Consider the following 20,944-nt stretch of genomic DNA (forward strand, 5'->3'; position numbering starts at 1 on the left):
ATTATATATATATATATATATATATATATATATATATATATATATATATATATATACATATATATATACATATATATATATATATATATATATATATATATATATATATATATATGCATTCATACAGGAGTGATTAGAAAAACTGCGGCAATAACTTCACCACCACCACCACCACCACCACAACCGCCATCTTATTTGCTGCGAGAGCAGCAGCAGCAGTAACCTTCGTTTACCACTAATGACAATAAAGGATTCGTTGCTTTGACTGGCCATGGCCATTAACACGACCACCACCGGCAACAGCAGCATCAACACGATATCTATTAACAACAACAACAACAGCAACAACAGCAACAACGAAACAATAACAATTAATGACAGGGGTTACGAAAACAATGCCAACAGCAACAACAACATTTCATGTTATAAACGACAATACCAATATATGTTCACGTAGAACTTTAACTAGTAATGGTGTTGTTTCCTAATGGTATTGCTATTATTATTATTATTATTATTATTATTATTATTATTATTATTATTATTATTATTATTATTAAAAGAAATCATCATCATCATCATTATTGTTGTTGTTGTTGTTGTTTAAGTTTTCGTATTATTTAATCAGAACGATCCAGTTCGTGGCTAGAAGAATTGAGTTTCTCCATTAACATTAATCTCACCCAGAAAACACACACATAAAAATAAACAACAACAACAAAAACAAAAACAGATCACACCATTAACCGCCATTTTGAGTGTGTTTTAAAATTATATTTTGTCTCCAAACACCCACCACCGCCGCCACCACCACCGCCGCCACCACCACCGCCGCCGCCACCACCAGTACCACTTCACCCTAAAGAATCTGTCGGAAGCAGACATAAAGCTACATCGATCTTTGTGATCTGTCCACCATCACTTAGCTAACATCCACTTCAGTATAAACACAGGGTGTTCCACGGTTGGTTGTGATTTGAGGACGTGACGGTTAGACATTGAGAGAAAGCTCTATTAAACATGTCGACGACAGTATATATATATATGTATGTATATATATATATATGAAACATGAATTTGGAAATATTCTTATGAATAATATAAGCTAGACGTAAACGAAATAACGGATCGACTTGGCATTCGTAGGATTGGTAGAGATACGAAGACAAAACGATCAGAGATTGAGAAAGATCTTTCAAGTATGTAGACGCAGATAAATAATAATAATAATAATAATGATAATAATAAAACGTAGTTGGAAATATTCTCATGGGAGATGAAAGCTGTATATAAATGAAGGAGGGGATGAACCAAACACTCACATGACTGCTTGTGGTACAGGAACGAAACGGTCGGACGTTGACAAGTTTGTTTACGTACGTTGACCGTAGATGCGGTATTCGGAAATATTGCCACGGAATGTAAAAGAAATTTGACATAGATAAAGGAAAGAATCAACCAAGCACTTACGTATGGACTTCTATGTTGCAACAAACAACAACAACTACAAAAACAATAACTTTTTTTCTGGTAGAATAATGACCGGAAGTGTTCCGATTTCTGTATATGTCTTGCCAAGACACGAGGAAGTCTACGTTCAAGTAGTCTTGAAACCTTAAGCAATTTATTCTAAAGCGAACTGCCTGAAGAAGGCTGCAACGTGACTTGATCTCAGAACAGTGAGGGTCCCTGGAGCATCCAAGTTAGTTTTGTCTGCGCCACACCAACCATCACCACCACCGTCACCAATAATAATAATAATAATAATAATAATAATAATAATAATAATAATAATAATGCAAAGGCAAAATGCTTCATTTAAGACAAACGTCACAATCATCAGCATCATCATCATCATCTTCTTGCTCTTGGTTATGATCATCATCATCATTGTCATCACAACAGCCAACGGCAGCAGCAGCAGCGGTGCTAGCGCCGCCACCACCACCATCGCCCTCACCAGTAACTACAACAGCAACACCAACACCACCAACAGCAGCAGCCCCATCCCCATCCCCACTGCCAGCACCCTTATCACCAGCACCGTCTCGGACATTAGTAATAGTAGCAGTAGTTCTTTTAACGAGAGCAACAACACCAGCAGCGAGAATAGCAACAGCAACAACAACAACAGCAACAACAAACACATCGATAGTGACTCCAACAATAACAACAATGACAGCAACAAAAACAACAATTATGGAATTAGCAACAACGACATCTACGGCAAGAAGAGAAGTTTTTGGCAATTCCTTAAGAAATTGATGTCCGTATTTCCTTAGTTCCTCATAAAAGAAAAAGAAACAAATCTTGAGGGACAACAACACTGAGAACAACATAACAAAAACCTTCTCCGGCCAAACCTCACTGGTGACCATATCCCTCACCGACCAAACCTCTCGGGGTGCAACTACACTGAGACTATTATAAACTACCATTTTGCCCTCACATGCTGGGCTTGGAGTACAGCAATTTTTAGAGCACGTTAGAAAGATTTAATCTTCAAAAACCAACTGTTGCAGGGCAACCATTCCGAGGAAACATAAACAGATATTTCACCTTCAAATGACGAACCTCTCACTTTCAGGTTATCATGAGAAACATTTAATCCTCAAATGACGAATATTGAGGTACAACTACACTGAGGAGAACAATAAACTATGCATTCTCAAATGACGAATTTTAGGTTACAACCACTTTGAAGGTTGCAGAAGAAACGTTTAACCCTCAAATGCAGTCATTTTGAGGTCATTGCAAACCAGAATCTCACCCGCAAGTGCTGAATGCTGGGCTACAGACATCTTGAGACCACAGAATGATTTAATCCTGAAAAGCCGAACGTAGAGCTACAATCACTCTAAGGTAAGCAAAAACTCTAATTTAACCTCTAAATATTGGACGTTGGAGTACAACCAATCTGAAAGGATTTCGATGTCTATCGGTGGCCATATGTTGTTTGTTCTTAACCGGGCTCTTTTTAGACAGCGAGTATTGTTGGGAGCTCTGGTATATAATTGCCATGTTTCTTTCCATATCTTTTTATAATCATGCCTAATGCTCCAATAACTGGTACTGTTTGCACCTTCATGGCCCACATCTTTATTGTTTCCATGTCATGGCCCTTGTCGTTTGACAATTTCTCCATTTCCTTTCAACTAACATTTCCATTAGAAGGGATTGCGATGTCTATCAGTGTGCATAAGCTCGTTTATAAGTCTTTTATTATTAGGTCGAGATGGTTAGCCGTGATATCTTTCTCAGTTTAGATGGCCATATTACAGATTATTGTGTCCAAGTCCGTGTCATGTACCATGTTTGGTACATGCTTATACCACTTCTTATTTGTCTTTACATTAAGGTGTCGGTTTATTACCCAGCGCATGTAGATTCCAACATGATCATGCCGTGTATATTTAGCAAGGACTTGGCAACCGGAGTTAATGTGGTCAACTGTCGCATTGTGTTGGTTGCAAAACCATACATTTGATGTTAAGGTGTTACCATGATTTCATATATATATATACGTATGTATGTATACTTTATCATTCATGTATATATATATATATATATATATATATATATATATATATATATATATATTATATATATATATATACATACATACCTATTATAATATATTACACACACGCACACACATATACATACATACACACACACATGATGATTGCCTCACCTGCCGTCTCCTATTCACCCTCTTAATGTTCGTGGGATCCTTGTACGTCACTGGATATAAGGTGACAAATCCTTGTGCTGCACTTTGGCCCCGCTTTCGGTTTTCATAGTAGGGTCCAATGACAAGCATTGCAAAATGACAGAAATTATTTTGACTGCTCGTTTTATATCAGAGTGACTTTCTTCAAGGAACGTCCTCCACCCTTGGGAAATCTACTTAACCCACTGGTGGGACCCTGACAGCTACTACCGTTCCGGGTCAGAACGAATGTGGGATTACGAGTAATAAAGGGGTGACTCCACGCATCCCACAACTCCAGAATTCCACAATTGAATGTATGCAAGAGTTTTTGAGTCAAGAGATTTCTCGGTGTTTGTAAATATACGGTTGAGTTGGTGTGTTGGCTGAGCCGTTGATGCACACACCCCACGATGTGCATCTATGCACCTAAAGAATCTCAGATGGAAAAATCTTTGGAATGTCTTACAGATCTTCACTATGCCACTTATAGATTGGACTTGGTGAATCCGCGAGAGTTTCTTTTGCTCTTTCTCGGAAAAACCTAGTCTTTTTAGGTCTTTGTGTAAATTTGTAGTTACATAGCTTAATACGCCTGTGATGATGGGTACAAAAGTGGATTTAGAGGCAGGGTAGAAGAGTTGTAAGGACTGCATTAATTCACCATAAATGTCTTGTATTTCCTGGACTTTTGACAGGACATACACATCAGCTGGACTCTGCAACAGTGCATGACTTTTGGTCCATGTGCGTATGTATGTATGTATGTATGTATGTATGTATGCGTTTATGTATGTATGTATGGATGTATGTATGTATGTATGCATGTATGGATGTATGTATGCGTTTATGTATGTATGTATGTATGTATGTATGCGTTTATGTATGTATGTATGTATGTATGTATGTATGCGTTTATGTATGTATGTATGGATGTATGTATGTATGTATGCATGTATGGATGTATGTATGCGTTTATGTATGTATGTATGTATGTATGTATGTATGCGTTTATGTATGTATGTATGTATGTATGTATGTATGTATGTATGTATGGATGTATGTATGTATGTATGCGTTTATGTATGTATGTATGTATGTATGTATGTATGTATGCGTTTATGTATGTATGTATGTATGTATGTATGTATGCGTTTATGTATGTATGTATGTATGTATGTATGTATGTATGTATGTATGTATGTATGCGTTTATGTATGTATGTATGTATGTATGTATGTATGCGTTTATGTATGTATGTATGTATGTATGTATGTATGGATGTATGTATGGATGTATGTATGTATGTATGCGTTTATGTATGTATGTATGTATGTATGTATGTATGTATGCGTTTATGTATGTATGTATGTATGTATGTATGTATGCATGTATGGATGTATGTATGGATGTATGTACGTACGTATGTATATATATTTATGTAAGCATGTATATATATGTATGTATGTTTTTGTGGATGTATGTATGTGTGTATGTATGTAAGCATGTATGTAATCATGTAAATATATATGTATATGTGTGTGTGTGTGTGTGTGTGTGTGTGTGTGTGTGTGTCTATGTGTGTATATGTATGTATGTTTGTATGTATGTTTGTATGTATGTATACACACTCACATACATACGCACACATGTACATACATACATTGAGAGAGGGGAGAGAAAGAGAGAGATCCTTATTAATTAAAATGTGTACATTTGATTAAATTTGTATTTTATGTCTAATTTACTAGATTAATCAGATACAAAAGACACAATTCGAAGAAAGGAAGAAAAGAAAGAAAGAAGAAGCAGAAAAAAGCCAAGTCATTTTTTAAAAAAGACAATTTTGCCTTTTATTAATATTTGTCTAAAACCCTGAAGTATGGCCAATGACACCGACTATTTACTCGATTTTTACAGGAAGACACGCAATTTCATGTGGGTTTATGTTGCTATCCCTTTGATTTGCTTCGGAATCATTGGAAATATTCTTTCCATTATCATTCTACTGCGACCGCGCATGCGTGCTATGCAGGTCTTTGTCTACCTCATCACTTTAGTCTCCAATGATTTGGTTGTTCTTCTCTCAGACGCTGTTCCTAAAGTGGTCTTTGTATTGACTGGCATCATTCTCTACTCCGAACATATATTCCTCTGTAAGTTCCTCTCGTATCTCTCCCAGACATCTGTGCTTTATGCCTCTTGGTTGACCGTTCTGATAACATCGGAGAGAATGGTCTGCGTTAGTTTCCCAATATGGAGTAGCATCAATTTGAAAGTCAAACTAAAGATTATCGCCATGATAACCACGTTTTTATTTATCTCCTGCTTGACTGCATTAAACCTGTATTATCGAACATTAATTTCAAAACCCTTCAGTAACGCCATATTCTGTAGCAATACCGGACCAGATGACTACGCAGTTTTCTATGAATTCACCTACAGCGTTTTCTTTAGTTTTTTACCGGCTGTATTGTTAGTGATCTGCAGTTTTGTAATAATTTTAAAGCTGAGAACCCGTTTTTTAGTCAAAGATTCCCAACAGAAGAAAGCTAACCAAAGTCAAGCTTCGAACGATGCTGTCCGAATCCTCTTCTTAATCAATTTGGTATATTTCCTGATAGTACTTCCATACGGCATCATGGTTTTCATCATGAGACTTATCCCGGGCAACAGAGTTATGATGATTGCTCTGAGCATCACAGATGTGTTGTATTATATTTCAAATAGCATCAATTTTGTTTTATATTCTGCCAGTGGACCGACATTTCGTAAAGAGCTCCGTTCTTTTTGTCGTGGGGAGGAATCTTTAACAACAGGACGGTCGCAGAGTAACCGTCTTTCCTCGGTCAATGTAACTACATTTAGTAAACGGAAGCGGAAGGACAGTATCTCAATAGTATCGTTGACTTCCGTCAAAGAATTTGATCAAATTTCCGACAGACAGAACACATAATCTGCCATCTGATATAACCCCGTAACCTGGCGCCTTGGGTACTTTTAACCGAGTTTTCTGTTACATTCATTCGAGCAAGGTCACTGTTTTCACTATATATTTCTCCCTCTCTGCTACCAGTCACAGGGTCCCTTTAAAGGGTTAGGAGCACTGCCTTCCCTCACGACTAAAAGAGAGAGAGAAAAAAAATATTTTCAATGAATTGCGTTTCATAAAATTTAAAGTTCTTATTGTATCCAATTATTTATCGCCTAATTATTTGTATAATTAATAAAAATAAAACATGCTGATTAATTAAATAAATAAATGTAAATTAAATTTCGTTCTTTTTTTTTTGCGATTATTTGGTAGAAATCATGTAAATGTCAGTGTGGGTGCGTGGTAAGAAGCTTGCTTCCCAATCATTTCATTTGGGGTTCAGTCCCATTGCGTGGCACCTTGGGCAAGTGCCTTTTACTTTAGCCTCGAGCCGAACATAGCCTTGAGAGTGGATTTGGTAGACGGAAACTGAAAGAAGCCTATCTTATATATGCATGTGTGTGTGTGTGTATGTGTGTGTGTGTTTCAGTATGTATGTCTGCTTTTGTACGTGTATGTGTCTGTGCTTGTTCCCTACTACCACTTAACAGGTAATGAGGCGGCGAGCTGGCAGAATCGTTAGCACGCCGGGCGAAATGCTCAGCGGTATTTCGTCTGCCGTTACGTTCTGAGTTCAAATTCCGCCGAGATCGACTTTGCCTTTCATCCTTTCGGGGTCGATAAATTAAGTACCAGTTACGCACTGGGGTCGATGTAATCGACTCAATCCGTTCGTCTGTCCTTGTTTGTTCCCTCTATGTTTAGCCCCTTGTGGGCAATAAAGAAATAAGGTAATGAGGCGAACCACAGTTAACACACCGCTAATTTAAAACAATTTAATGCTAAACGTGAGACCAAGGGTAACCTTCTGACCAGCCGTGACCCAGGATGCATAAAATACTGGGAAGGCGCTGGCTGAGTGGTTAGGGTATTCGGCTCACGATCGCAAGGTCGTGAGTTCAATTCCCGGCGATGCGTTGTGTCCTTGAGCAAGACACCTTATTTCACGCTGCTCCAGTCCACTCAGCTGGCAAAAATGAATCGTACCTATACAGTAATCCCTCGACTATCGCGGGTGTTACGCATCCCTTCCGCGATAGGTGAAAATCCGCGAAGTAGAAACAGTACTCTACTGTATATTTATTATTATTATTATTATTTCTATAATTTGTATATATTTATCTTGTTATAAATGCGAAACAACATCACGGAGGAATCGACGTAAGCTTAAATGATAAACCGCGATAGGTGAACCGCGATATGGCGATGGATTACTGTAATTCAAAAGAGCCGGCTGTGTCACATTCTGTGACGCGCTGAATCTCTTTGAGAAATACGTTAAGGGTGTGTGTGTCTGTGGAATACTCAGCCATTTGCATCCTAATTTTATGGCCAGGCTGTTCCGTTGACATAATATATAACTGTTCAAAAAATGCGGACCGAGAGACAACTATTTCTCTATCTACGTATATGTAAGTCTATATCTATATCTATATTTATATATTTAAAAAAAAACAAAAAAACTATAATAGTCAAGGGGCGCAACTCGCTCCCTGCTTAGTAGTCAGCCACTTAAGCAGACAGATAGCAGTCATGCACCATGCATTACTAGATTATATTTAGGCAGGCATTCATCGCAGGTAGCGTGGCCGAGCGGTCTAAGGCGCTGGTTTAAGGCACCAGTCTCTTCGGAGGCGTGGGTTCGAATCCCACCGCTGCCATGAGCAGTTTTTTTTTTTAATTTTACGGTGTAAACCTCAAAATTACTGAATATATTCCTCTCCGTACTTTCCTGTTACTAGTTACATTCATCGGATTGCGGCCATGCTGTAACTCTACGATCAAAGTTTTTCGTCTTTTAAGCAGTCAAAGCGGCTCTGGTACGATTTTGACTTGGTACGTATTTTTATCGGCCAAGTTACATTGTGACATAAGGGATGCAGTCTGACACATCGGTTTACACCTTCAAATACAGACACAAATATACGCATCTTTGCTTACCTGGCGTGTTTCTGTAGTTTCTTTTGACCAAATATCCTCGCAAAAGACATTGGTTACCCCAAAACTACAGTCGAGGTATACACACAGACACATATACTCCATCCATCCATCCGTCCGTGTGTGTATGTGTGTGTAGATTTGCATTATATATATATTCTCATGCATATAGTTGCATGTCTAGACATGCTCATATATACTTAAATGACAAACTTCTGGGAAGTATGTATGTATGCATACGAGAAAGTTCCCCTACGAGCTACGAGGTTGTTTATGGAAGACCAGCAGTTGCCCATGCATAACGGCCTCCCCCTCCACACAACCGATGTTATCCAAGAGAAACGCAAAGGCCAACACAGCTTGGCACCAGTGACGTCGCAGCTCATTTCTACAGCTGAGTGAACTGGAGCAACGTGGAATAAAGTGTCTTGCTCAAGAACACAACACACAGCCCAGTCCGGGAATTGAACTCACTACCTCGTGATTGTGAGCCCGACGCTCTACCAACTGAGCCATGAGTTTTCACACCGGTTATTCAGACTAAATTCGACAGTTTGCATAAAAGGAAAAGAAATCACAGTATCTAATCCAAAAATAAAAGTATTTAAAATTTTTAAAAATCATAAAAAAAACAAAACAAAACAAAAAAACATCACCTGCTTTACGGCTGGGAGATAACAGTATAGTGAAAGTAGCCGCCCTCAACTTCCACTAGGGCCTCAAGACGGCTCCGGAACCTGGGAATATGCACCCTCAGTGTGTCCGTAAGATCTTCAAACACATCTTTGATCTTGGCCACCAGCTCGGTTTTGGTATTACGGGCAGAGCGTTGGTCCTGCTCAACCGTTTCTCGCACATAATAATCCATGGCATTACAATCAGCGGAATTAGAAGGCCAGAAATTGGGGCCTTCGTAGAAGTCGTAGAAATTCTCCGACAACCACTTCTTATTCTTTCCGGAGGTATGATAATAAGGAGCCGAATCCTACTGCCACACATATGGTCTTCCAGCAGTAACACTTCTCCAACCAGTTTGACCACAGTCTCCATCAGCTTCACATAGCCACCCGAATTGAGTTTAAGGTCCTTTACAAGGATGTGGCGCGGCATGACATCATTATCACCCTCACCGAAGACACACCCAAAGACTATTACAGTCTGGGGTGCCTTGGTTTTCATAATGTTCATCTCATGTCTTACAAACTTTACAATGCTCACAAAGCATTCAGCCATTTTGATACCCGCTGCGATTCAACATGATACAGATAATTCTTTCCCAGTATTCAGATGGATTCCAGTCTTTCATGTCATCTAACTTTTTCTCGACTATAACTTTAATCTTTATGCTCTCCAACGCCGTTGACTTTTCACCAATTAATCCAGCTGTTCTTGAAATAAAGAAAACATGAAAAGTCGCCAAAGTTAGTCCGAACCCTGCCTATGGCTACCTAACGTCATCCACGGCATTTACATAACTGTCGCTGGATCTATTTCAGGCATTCGTCACTGTTCGTTTAGTAAATAACAAATGATAGGGGGTAAAATGGGATCCATCTCAATCATTTGTTTTATATATATATGTAACGTCAAACTCTCTCTTCAAGTTAATATATATCTTATACAAGCTAATACGTACTCACAATCGTTTTTATTTGCGTTTTTATTCGCTTATTTGAATTGTTTATTTATTTGAATTGGCTAAAATCACGGTCTACTCAATCAACTGCGTTTTTTGGCAAAAAAAAAAAAAAGAAGTCCATCCCGAAATATAACAATGTATATATAATTAATTCATTATTTCTCGCACATTCAATGGCTACATCAATTAAAAAAAAAAATTTTTTTTAAACAGTTACACTATGGGAGTAACTCTACTGTACTTTTACAGAGTTATTTCCCTAGCTTATTATCTAACTATGTATACTTGTTTTATCACTTTTTTTTTGTTTTAGTTAGCACCCTGACGAATTTTTTTGTCGAATGAATCGACCCCAGTACCCACTTTTTAATCACAGGGACGTAATCACACCAACACCGCTTGTGAAGCAGCAATGGGGCACAAACAGACACACACCCATTTCTATATATATATATATTTCTTTCAGCTTCCGTGAGCGAAATCCACTCACAAGGATTTGATTAGCCCAAGGATAGTATAAGACTACTTGCCAAAGTTGCCGCAGAGTGGGACTGAACCTGGATTCACGTGGTTGGGAAACAAGCTTGTTACAGTATTGACACGACTGCATCTGTTATAAAAGAAAAAAAAACTGCTCTTGGCAGCGGTGGGATTCGAACCCACGCCTCCGAAGAGACTGGTGCCTTAAACCAGCGCCTTAGACCGCTCGGCCACGCTACCTGCTACGCTACTCCTCGAACAAAATGAAGAAATACCAAACACACTTTCTCTTCTTTCTTTTGGTTTCGTATGTGCACAGATGGGAAAAATGTGGGTAGAGGGTGATGTGCTCGTAACCCTCTCCCGTTACTGTTTTACAAAGTTAACAACAAGAACACAAATAACTACGCAGAGGTAGCCATGGTTGGAACAAGAACAAGAACAATAAGCATTCTTAAAAGAGAAAAGAAGCATGGTCATTCCCTACCCACGTGACCTTATCTTAATCGCCCATCACTTATGTGCTCATAAATTAGTTTGATAGTTGAGCTCTGATTGGCTGTATGCAAATGAGTTCATAACTGGGGTCCGGAACTGTCGTGGGAAAAAAAATTAGCGGCCGGGTTCTGTAATTCTTATTTCTGTTTCTCTATGCCTAAATATTTCCATAAATATTTCTCTTCATCAATAATATTCATTTTTTTATTTTTTTATTCTTTTACTTATTTCAGTCATTTTGACTGTGGCCATGCTGGAGCACCGCTTTTTAGTTGACGAAATCGACCCCTGGATGTATTCTTTGTAAGCCCGGTACTTATTCTATCGGTGTCTTTTGCCGAACCGCTAGATTACGGGGACAGAAACACACCAACATCGGTTGTCATGTGATGGTGGGGTGGACAAGCACAAACACAAACATATATATATATATACGACGGGCTTCTTTCAGTTTCCGTCTACCAAATCCACTCACAAGGCTTTGGTCGGCCCAAGGCTATAGCAGAAGACACTTGCCCAAGGTGCTACGCTGTGGGACTGAACCCGGAACCATGTGGTTGGGAAGCAAGCGTCTTACCACATAGCCACCTTGGTCAAGTGTCTTCTAGTATAGCCTCGGGCTGACGAGAACCCAGTGAGTGGATTTGGTAGACGGAAACTGAATGAACCCCGTCGTGCCTTTGTGTGTGTGTGCGTGCGTTTGTACCCTCACCGCCATTTGACAACCGGTGTTGGTATATTTACGTCCCGATCGAATAAGAACCAGGCTTAAAAAAATAGGTTCTGGGGTAGATTTGTTCGACTAAAATTCTTCAAGACGGTGTCCCATCTTGGCCGCAGTCTAATGACTGAAACAAGGAAAAGATAAAAAAAAGATTCAATTGGTTAAAAAATACCGAAGAATGCCGGAAATAGCCGAACTACTTCGACTGTTGCGTTAGCTCCTCACCACATCTCACTCTCAGTCTACGAAAGTGTAACAAATCTACTAATTCTAATTATGAAAATAACACTAATTACTTTTCCTAAAAAAGAAATTATTATGTGAAATAAAAACATAGGTTTTTCCACATAATTATCGAGATCAGAAACATAAATACAAAAAGAAAATAGAAAAAAGAAGAAATAAAAAAGACGCAAAATAAGTAAAATGGACATAAAATAAAAGTAAAAATAAAAATAGAAGCAAAATAAAGAATAGCATGACGAATAGGCTGCAATGCCTTGTCCTTCTATTTTTAAAGGAATTAGGGAGTGAGTTGGAAGATATTTGACTACTATTTCTAGCAGATCGATTGACCACGTCAGAAGTCTTGTCTCTATAAGGTAAGTGAGTCGATATAAGAATGGTGGAATAGAATGACAGAATGAAGAAATAAACAAACAGGTAAGAGAATCCTTCTATTTTTACAGACAGTAGGATAGGATTTGACTGCTATTTCTTGCAGGTAAACTAACCACGTCAACGGAATCTCAGGGAAATAAGCCTATAAAAGAATGACGGAATAACGAACAGGTTGTAGAAGTTCCGGTGGGCATGCGCAGAAGATAAGCGTGCTCCAACCGAAAGGAAACGACCATGTCGTTGTTATTGAGGTAAAGAAACTGATTATTTGTTTACATTTGTTGTTTATTTATGTATTGTCTCATTTAGATTACATTAATAGGAAGGTATGACAGCCACACACTCACATTCCCACCCTGTTTATTAATAACAGCACCTCCCATCGCTAATTTAGTTAAACGCAATTAACCGCGTCCTCTAATTGATCTCCCTGACCTTCGTCAAGTTTTGCTGCAAAATCGATAGCCTTAGGTTGGCTTCGTTGGCTTTTCTGTTTATTTTCCAGTTAAGTCATGGATGGAGGGCCAGCGCCCACCCACGGACCTTTAATTCTATTATTATTCAGGGTTTGGGCGAAAAGAAGAGAAGCTAGTTATCTTCATGTCGGAGAGACCTGGTACAGAGGGTGGGCTTTATTACAGATAAGCAAAGGACAGAGTGGTTTTGGTATTGGCAGGGTTAAACTCGGTAAAGGAATTATTCTATGACCCAAGAATTTCGAGAGCGAACAGTTGGAAAGAGTACTGCGAAGAACTTCGTATGATGCTCTTACAATTCAGCCAAGTTTCGCCCTGCACCGGTGCTTTCTTTATTTTAGCGAATCCCGAATGGATGAAGAGCAAGGTTGACGTCAGTGAGGTTTGAACTCATAACGCAATGTTTTCTGATAAAAAAAAACAAAACAGATAAACAACCAACCCACTGCGTGGTACCTTGGGCAAGTGTCTTGTATATACTCGCGCCGACCAAAGCTTTGTGACTCGATTTGATAGACGGAAACTGAAAGAAGCCCGTCCTATATATATATATATGTATGTGTGTGTATGTTTTTCCCACCATCGTTTGACAACCGATATTGATGTGTTTGCGCCCCTGTAACTTAACGGTTCTGCCAAAGAGTACACTATACGAAGTACTAGGCTTACAAAGAATAAGTCCTGGGGTCGATTTGCTCGACTGATAAAAATCTAAATGAGTTTATACCTAAGAATATATCCTATTTTTTGGGGTGGGGTGGGGTACCAACCTGCTTGAGGCTGCTCCTGGTTTTATGATACAAATTTAAAGTGATTTAAATTAAAGATTTCCATTGAAATCTCTTGGTTGCTTATGTTCCAAATATCTGCTTTATAAGGACAAAATTATTTTATTGAATTCTTCATTATTTTCATCATTCTTCTCCATTTTCTTATTTGCTGTACTGAGATCCCCTTCGGTCATGATTGACCCTGGGATTGCACCTAGAAAGTTACCCTCAAAGGCACAAGTCTGGGCAAGGTTGTTTATGGAAGACCAGCAGTGGCCCATGCATACCGGTCTCCCCTCTCCACGCCACCGATGTTATCCAAGGGAAAGGCAAAGGGGCCAATACAGCTTGGCACCCGTGACGTCGCAACTTATTTCTACAGCTGAGTGAACTGGAGCAATGTGAAATAAAGTGTCTTGCTCAAGAACATGCAGCCCGGTCTGGGATTTGAACTCACAACCTCATGATCGTAAACTCAACACTCTAATCACTGAGCCATGCACCTTCACTTATTTGCTGTAGATATATATATGTATATATATTATATTACATTATATTATATTATATATTATATATATATGTATATATATTATATTACATTATATTATATTATATATATTTATATATATATATATGTATATATATACATGCACACACACATGATGGTCTGCTTTCAGTTTCCATCTATTGAATCCACTCAAAGCTTTGGTTGACCTGAGGCTAAAAAGTAGAAGGCACTTGCCCAGGCTGGAACCATGTGGTTGGGAAGCAAACTTCTTACCACACAGCCATGTTTATATATATATATATATATATATATATATATATATATATATATATATGTATATATATATACATTCTTTTATCTCTAATACTGCTGCCAGGCTACGTTCTAAGCTAGGTCATTCACCTTGCCAGTTATCTAACAACTTCACTGCAGGAAGTGTACTAACTCTGCCACTCATCGAAGTAAGGTCAAGGTTTGTGTTGTTGTATTGAATGTCTTCTCAATGAGAAAAATACTCCACAGAATTAGTTAACACATTCTTCAGATGAAATTTTCCGTTTCTCTTCTTTATCTCTTATATTAGCTTCTTTTTATCTGAATTAATTGGCTGTGTTGTAGTATATATATATATATATATATATATATATATATATATATATAGCATGTAGCATCGATGCTGTAGTCTCAAGTATCTACAACACTGGCTGTGTATGGATATAGCATCTGAAACTGTTGCTAAGCAACCGAGGCCATATCTTTAAGTAGACAGTACATGTGTTTGTGGACGTCTGTAGCATTTGGGGGCTGTTTAGGTATAGCTCACCAAGAACTGTGTATGGAAACTTGATCTTTGTATGTATATATATATATATATATATATATATATATATATATATATATATATACCAGAGTAGGCATGTAAATGTGAAACAAGGTGGAAAAAATAGTACTCGAATACCGGAGGTAGAGTAATATGCTTTATTAATAAAGTTGGTCAGACATCACAAAATCTGTTACTCAGAGTTTCATGTTCCTGTTCATTAGACAGCTTTTCTGTCCGACGAACAGAAATATGAAACTCTGAGTAGCAGTTTTTGTGATGTCTTTGCAGCTTTATTAATAAAGTGTGTGTGTGTGTGTGTGTGTGTGTGTGTGTACATATGATCTGTGTGTGTATAAATTACCAAGGTGTATATGTGTATCTATAGTATCTAAAGGTCTCTATATATGTACATGGTGCCTGAAGTTGCCTCTGTGTATATAAGCATACACACAAACGTGTATGCATGTATGTATATCTAAAGGTGTGCATGTGAATATTTAGGGCCTGATGCAGTTTACATTGCCTGCCATCACCAACTTTCATTCCACTCCTATCCCCTCCAGTACCTAAGGATTCATTCTACATGCTGTCAAACTGATTCACAGAACTTGCCATACCATGGAGTCTTGAATGCTTTCAGTCACTTAGTGTCAGCCACCTTTTAGGATTCAGGCCTTACTTATATACAATGTTATTGGCCTGACACGGCTTTTAGAAGTATTGACATTAACAGAGGTTTTGGGAAATTGCTTTTAACTTTACTAAAAAAAACATTGATTGTAGATTAGCAAATGGATTAGCTGGGTTTAATCTTCCTTTATCATCCTGATGTCACAAATAATACCCTTATTTTATTATTATTTTCTACAACAGGTCAGTTGTGCAACAGCAGTGTCTGTTCCAGCGGCCATTTGCTCTCCTTAATACAAGGTAAGTTACAAGTGAAGTTTATACGTACTGAATTGGGTTTTAAGGCACACTGGAAGGCTGCACCAGACTCCAGCCTGATTTGGCTTGGTTTTCTACGACTGGATATCCTTCCTGATGCCAACCACTCCGAGAGTGTAATGGGTGCTTTTATGTGACACCAGGGTGCATTTACATGTCACTGGCACGGGTGTCAATTTGCATAACACCTGTATGTGTCACAGCTGCAACTTTGCTTTGCTTGATGGGTTTTCTTCTCAAGCATGACATAATGCCAAAGGTGTCAGTCATTGCCTCCATGGGGCCCAACACTCAAAAGGAACTCGGCCACTTTGCCTCCATACGGAAATAAACCATGGAGTGGCAGTGAAAGAACATAGTAAATTTGTGTTTCCATAATTTTGCATTATTGAGGTGGTGTGTGCTGGCAGAAACATTAGCACACACGGAAGAAATGCTTAGTGGCATTTCATCTCTATGTTCTGAGTTCAAATTCCACTGAGGTTGACTTTGCATTTCATCTTTTTGGGGGTTGATGTAACTGACTACCCCCCCCCCTCCTAAAATTGCTGGTTTTGTGTCTCGTTATCATCATTATAAATATGATACAGTATCCGATATTGTGAGGTTGTTGATTGAAGATATTGTGTCTACCGGGGATTTGTACTGTTTGTCAAATGACAACAAAGACCTCAGACAGACTGTACTTTGCACAATATACATGCAGTTCCAAGTAATGCCGACTTTTGCAATGCAGCTAGATTTCAGGCCTTGTGCCTAGAGTAGAAAAGAATATCTGTTGTATAATTAATCGTTGGTTCCAGTTTCAATTCCCATCTGAATCTTACATTGTATATGTCACTCACCTGATATTTTTGATTATGAATCTGATTTTTAATTCTATTATATTTTTGCTTTTTGCCTTTTCAGAATTCCTGCTGTGATGGCCTCCACTTCTGAACGATCGTATGACGACATGAAATATTTTTGGGAGAAAAATAAACGACTGAAGAGGCCAATGTCACCTCATCTGACCATCTACAAGTAAATAATATTATTGCATTCCACGTTTACGAAACAAGGCATTCTGCTTCCAAATGCCCTTTCATGTTTATATTCCCCATAACTCTCTCTGGTCTCAGTTCACCTGTCTCTTTTCTGTGAAATATTTTCCTGCATTAATTGGTACTTTTTGTGTTTGGTGCCACAGTTTATATCTATTGGTGCCAAAGCTGCACCATTTAGACCAGGGTTTCCCTTTAGGACTCCGATCTAATATACAGCAGCAAATGTCAAACAGTTTTTATTTCTTAGACTTGGGTCTTCTGTTGCGAGCCGTAAAAGACTGCTTTTCTGTTACTTTGGCCAATCTGTTGCAGTTCTAACTGAATCCCATACACCTGCTGCTTGATCCTTTTTCTCTTATTTATATTTTCGTACATAGGCGCAGGAGTGGCTGTGGGGTAAGAAGCTTGCTTACCAACCTCATGGTTATGAGTTCAGTCCCACTGCGTGACACCAGTGTTGGTTTGTTAACATCCCCATAACTTAGCAAAGGTACTAAAGTTATAAAACAGGTAGTAGGCTTAGAAATAACTCCACGTGGCTGTGTTCCAGCATGGCCACAGTCCAATGACTGAAACAAAGAGAAGAGTACCGTGTTAAAAATAAATGTTTATCATTTTAGTTTCTCAGTTATTTAGATTTCACGTTTTTCTTCCCCCGAATTCCTCCATTCCAGACCGCAGCTGACATCTATTTTGTCCGTGGCTCACCGTGCAACTGGAATCGTCCTTTCTGCTGGTAAGTAAAAAATTTCTTCATCATACTCAACCTGGATGTCTTTTGCAGAATATTGGAAACAAATGGCATTCATTTACAACAGTCATTTGAGGACCAGTCAAAGACACACACACGACTTGGTAACGAAAGTGAGATCACAGCCATGGTCGATGCCAGGGTTGCATGTCCAGCCCATTTAAGAGGACCCTTGATGTGTCGGGTGATATAATATGCTTGAGAAGACGTGTTGAGTCAAGTAAAATCAAAATCGTAGCTGTAGCTAGTGCCTCCTGACTAGCTCCCGTTCTGGTGGCACGCAAAATACATCGTCCGAACATTGTCGATGCCAGGTCCACCTGACTAGCTCTCTGTGCTGGTGTCATGTAAAAAGCTCCATTCGAACATGGTCGATGCCAGGACCACCTGACTGGCTCCTGTGCCAGTGGCACGTAAAAGGCACCCACTACACTCTCGGAGTGGTTGGCGTTAGGAGGGGCATCCAGTTATAGAAACATTGCCAGATCAGATTGGAGCCTGGTGCAGCCTCCTGGTTTGCCAGTCCTCAGTCAAACCGTCCAACCCATGCCAGCATGGAAAACTGATGTGGTGATGATGATGGCATACAAACTTGTATATACACTCACACACGCACGTACACACACACACACACACACAAATGGGCTTCCTTCAGTTTCTCTCTGTCAAATCCACTCACAAAGCTTTGCTTGGTTGCTCTGGCACTATAACAGCAAGACACTTGCCCAAGGTGCCATGCAGTGGAACTGAACTTGGGAACCATGTGGCATGAGAGAGGTGAAGTTTCCAATGATGACTCTCTTTCCCAAACTACACAGTCCATCTCTCACCTCAAAACATTAATTTCTCTAATGTTTTGTCTGCAAATATCATTTCCTTTTTTCACCTCTTTGGGAATGGTACGTTAACCTGACAATTGTCACTGAGTCACTGAATCCCTTATTTTGTCTCCTAGTCATGCCTGCCCCTTACCCATACTTGCACCAACCATTGGTCTCCAGTTGAGTCCCACTGCACAGTGTCTTCTGCTCTGGCCCCAGACTCACCAATGCTTTGTAAAGGAATTTGGTAAATGGAAACTGCAAAAGCATATCATGGGAAAGTATGTGTTTGTATGCATGTTGGAGCATGTGTGAGTGTGTGTACATGTGTAAGAAAATACATGTGTGTTTGTATGCATGTGAGAGTATGTGTGTGTGTGTATGTATGTCTCCCACCGATTGACAGCTGGTTTATTTACATCCCTAATAGAATAAGTTGATTTAATCAACTAAATTCTTCAAGGCAGTGCCCCAGCATGGTCGCGGCCCAATGACTAATACAAGTAAAAGAGTAAACAAAGTTTGAAAAGAAAACTAGGAGCCAAAACTGTTGATCAAAGACCCTTTATCAAATGATTTTTATGTTTTGTTGCAGGTATGACTGGCCTGGCCTTAGGGGTCTTAGTTTTACCCCATGACTTCCCTTACTATGTTGACATGGTGAAACAGATGAATTTGAACCCAGCCTTAATCATAGCTGCCAAGTACACCGTGATATTTCCTCTGTTATATCACTTATTCAATGGCCTCAGGCATTTGGTAAGTCCCTAAACATTTCCTGTTTTGTAACCCACACTTTCTCTCCCTTTCATTCGCCCCTTTTTCTTCTTCTCACTCATTTATATTGATCCTTACTGAATTTCGTTTTGATCGACTTGCCTCCACTTCCCTGACAGAGTCACTGGTGCCCTATTTTCTCATTTTTTCACTACCAAGAACCCTTTTTCATACCAGCTTGACAACCGATGTTGGTGTGTTTACTTCCCCATAACTTAGTGGTTCGACAAAAGACACCAATAAAATAAATACCAGGCTTACAAAGAATAAATCCTGGGATTGATTTGTTCAACTAAAAAGGCAGTGCTCCAGCATGACCGCAGTCAAATGACTGAAACAAATAAAAGAATATATTAGCCAGAAAAATCTGCAATGTGCTGAGTGTGTGATAGGTAAACCTTGATATGGCAAGGGATTACTATATTCTGATTTTAACCCTTTTAATGTCGACTGAGATTGCACCAAATTCTGTGATACAAACCTTCTTTTCTAAGGTGATCTTAAGTAAAAACTTCCATCAAAGTTTCTCATTATTCTTAATAATACCAGTTATTTTACTAAATTCTTTATTATTTTCAAAAATAATTGCTACAAGCGCTGTGTATTTCAACAGAAATAAAGGGTTTAAGGAACACATTTCCCTAATTTTCAATGTCAATTAAAAGCATTTGTATTTGACTAATTACATGTAACTAGGTAATTATATATTTTATACTTCACCGTTTTAAAATTGCAAACCCTGTTTCGGAAGCCCCAGTACTACTTTTGTCGATTCCAAATCATGAACCCCTGCACAAGAATGTGAAGTACAGGACTTCCAGAATTAATCTCCCATGTTTTGCAATGGCTGAATGTGATTCTGTTTTTTTCTGTTTCAGGCCTGGGACTGGGCAACTGGCTTCAAACTGAACACTCTGTACATGAGTGGTTACCTTGTGGTTGGTTTATCTTTCGTATTCACTGCAGCTATTGTTCACCTTCTTTAAATATTGGCTTTTTACATTTGGTCGAGTTTATCACTTAATAAACTTACTTTCTTCTGTTAACTTTGTGTTGTTTTGTCTTTGAGAACTTCATTCCCATAATCTATGATGCCATAAGTTCTCTCCCTTCACTTAAATGCACCAACTTTTATTCCTGGTTCTCTTCCTACAACTATCAGCATAGATTCTTCTGGTTTATATGAGGCCACAGGTTTCCTTTTCATCCATAATGAAGGCTACCTGTCTAGGAAGTCAGGTATTCCAAACAAATACAACAGCAACGCATTTCGTCCGGCGTGCTAACGTTTCTGCCAGCCTGCTGCCTTATGTAATAA

General features: G+C 38.8%; 2 protein-coding genes and 2 non-coding genes across 4 annotated transcripts; 3 read left to right on the forward strand and 1 right to left on the reverse strand.

Annotated features, from left to right (window-relative positions):
• The first annotated feature begins 5,594 nt into the window (after positions 1 to 5,594).
• On the forward strand, positions 5,595 to 6,938 carry LOC106870150 (C-C chemokine receptor type 3). Its single transcript, XM_014916153.3, has one exon. The coding sequence runs from the start codon at positions 5,595 to 5,597 to the stop codon at positions 6,666 to 6,668; it is 1,074 nt and encodes a 357-aa protein (XP_014771639.1). The 3' UTR covers positions 6,669 to 6,938.
• Positions 6,939 to 8,385: 1,447 nt separating this feature from the next.
• On the forward strand, positions 8,386 to 8,467 carry Trnal-aag (transfer RNA leucine (anticodon AAG)). The gene has a single exon. It is a non-coding gene; the product is annotated as a tRNA-Leu (tRNA).
• A 2,554-nt stretch (positions 8,468 to 11,021) lies between these two features.
• Positions 11,022 to 11,103, reverse strand: Trnal-aag (transfer RNA leucine (anticodon AAG)). The gene has a single exon. It is a non-coding gene; the product is annotated as a tRNA-Leu (tRNA).
• Positions 11,104 to 12,800: 1,697 nt separating this feature from the next.
• LOC106870459 (succinate dehydrogenase cytochrome b560 subunit, mitochondrial) lies at positions 12,801 to 20,672 on the forward strand. Its single transcript, XM_014916564.3, has 6 exons — positions 12,801 to 12,957; positions 16,157 to 16,213; positions 17,141 to 17,254; positions 17,952 to 18,013; positions 19,445 to 19,608; positions 20,505 to 20,672. Exons 1-6 carry the CDS (start codon positions 12,941 to 12,943, stop codon positions 20,610 to 20,612), a joined length of 522 nt encoding a protein of 173 aa, XP_014772050.1. The 5' UTR covers positions 12,801 to 12,940; the 3' UTR covers positions 20,613 to 20,672.
• Positions 20,673 to 20,944: the final 272 nt, after the last annotated feature.

The sequence above is a fragment of the Octopus bimaculoides genome, chromosome 20 (assembly GCF_046866305.1).
Source record: "Octopus bimaculoides isolate indiv1 chromosome 20, ASM4686630v1, whole genome shotgun sequence".
In the NCBI taxonomy this organism is placed as follows: Eukaryota; Metazoa; Mollusca; class Cephalopoda; order Octopoda; family Octopodidae; genus Octopus; species Octopus bimaculoides.

What these genes read in the sequence shown, in the direction of transcription:
- LOC106870150 (XM_014916153.3), top strand. Translation starts at nt 5,595, where the DNA reads ATGGCCAATGACACCGACTATTTACTCGATTTTTACAGGAAGACACGC.
- LOC106870459 (XM_014916564.3), top strand. An exon ending in TTTGCTCTCCTTAATACAAG is followed by an intron (nt 16,214 to 17,140) that starts GTAAGTTACAAG and finishes TTGCCTTTTCAG; the next exon opens with AATTCCTGCTGTGATGGCCT. An exon ending in CCTCATCTGACCATCTACAA is followed by an intron (nt 17,255 to 17,951) that starts GTAAATAATATT and finishes CCTCCATTCCAG; the next exon opens with ACCGCAGCTGACATCTATTT.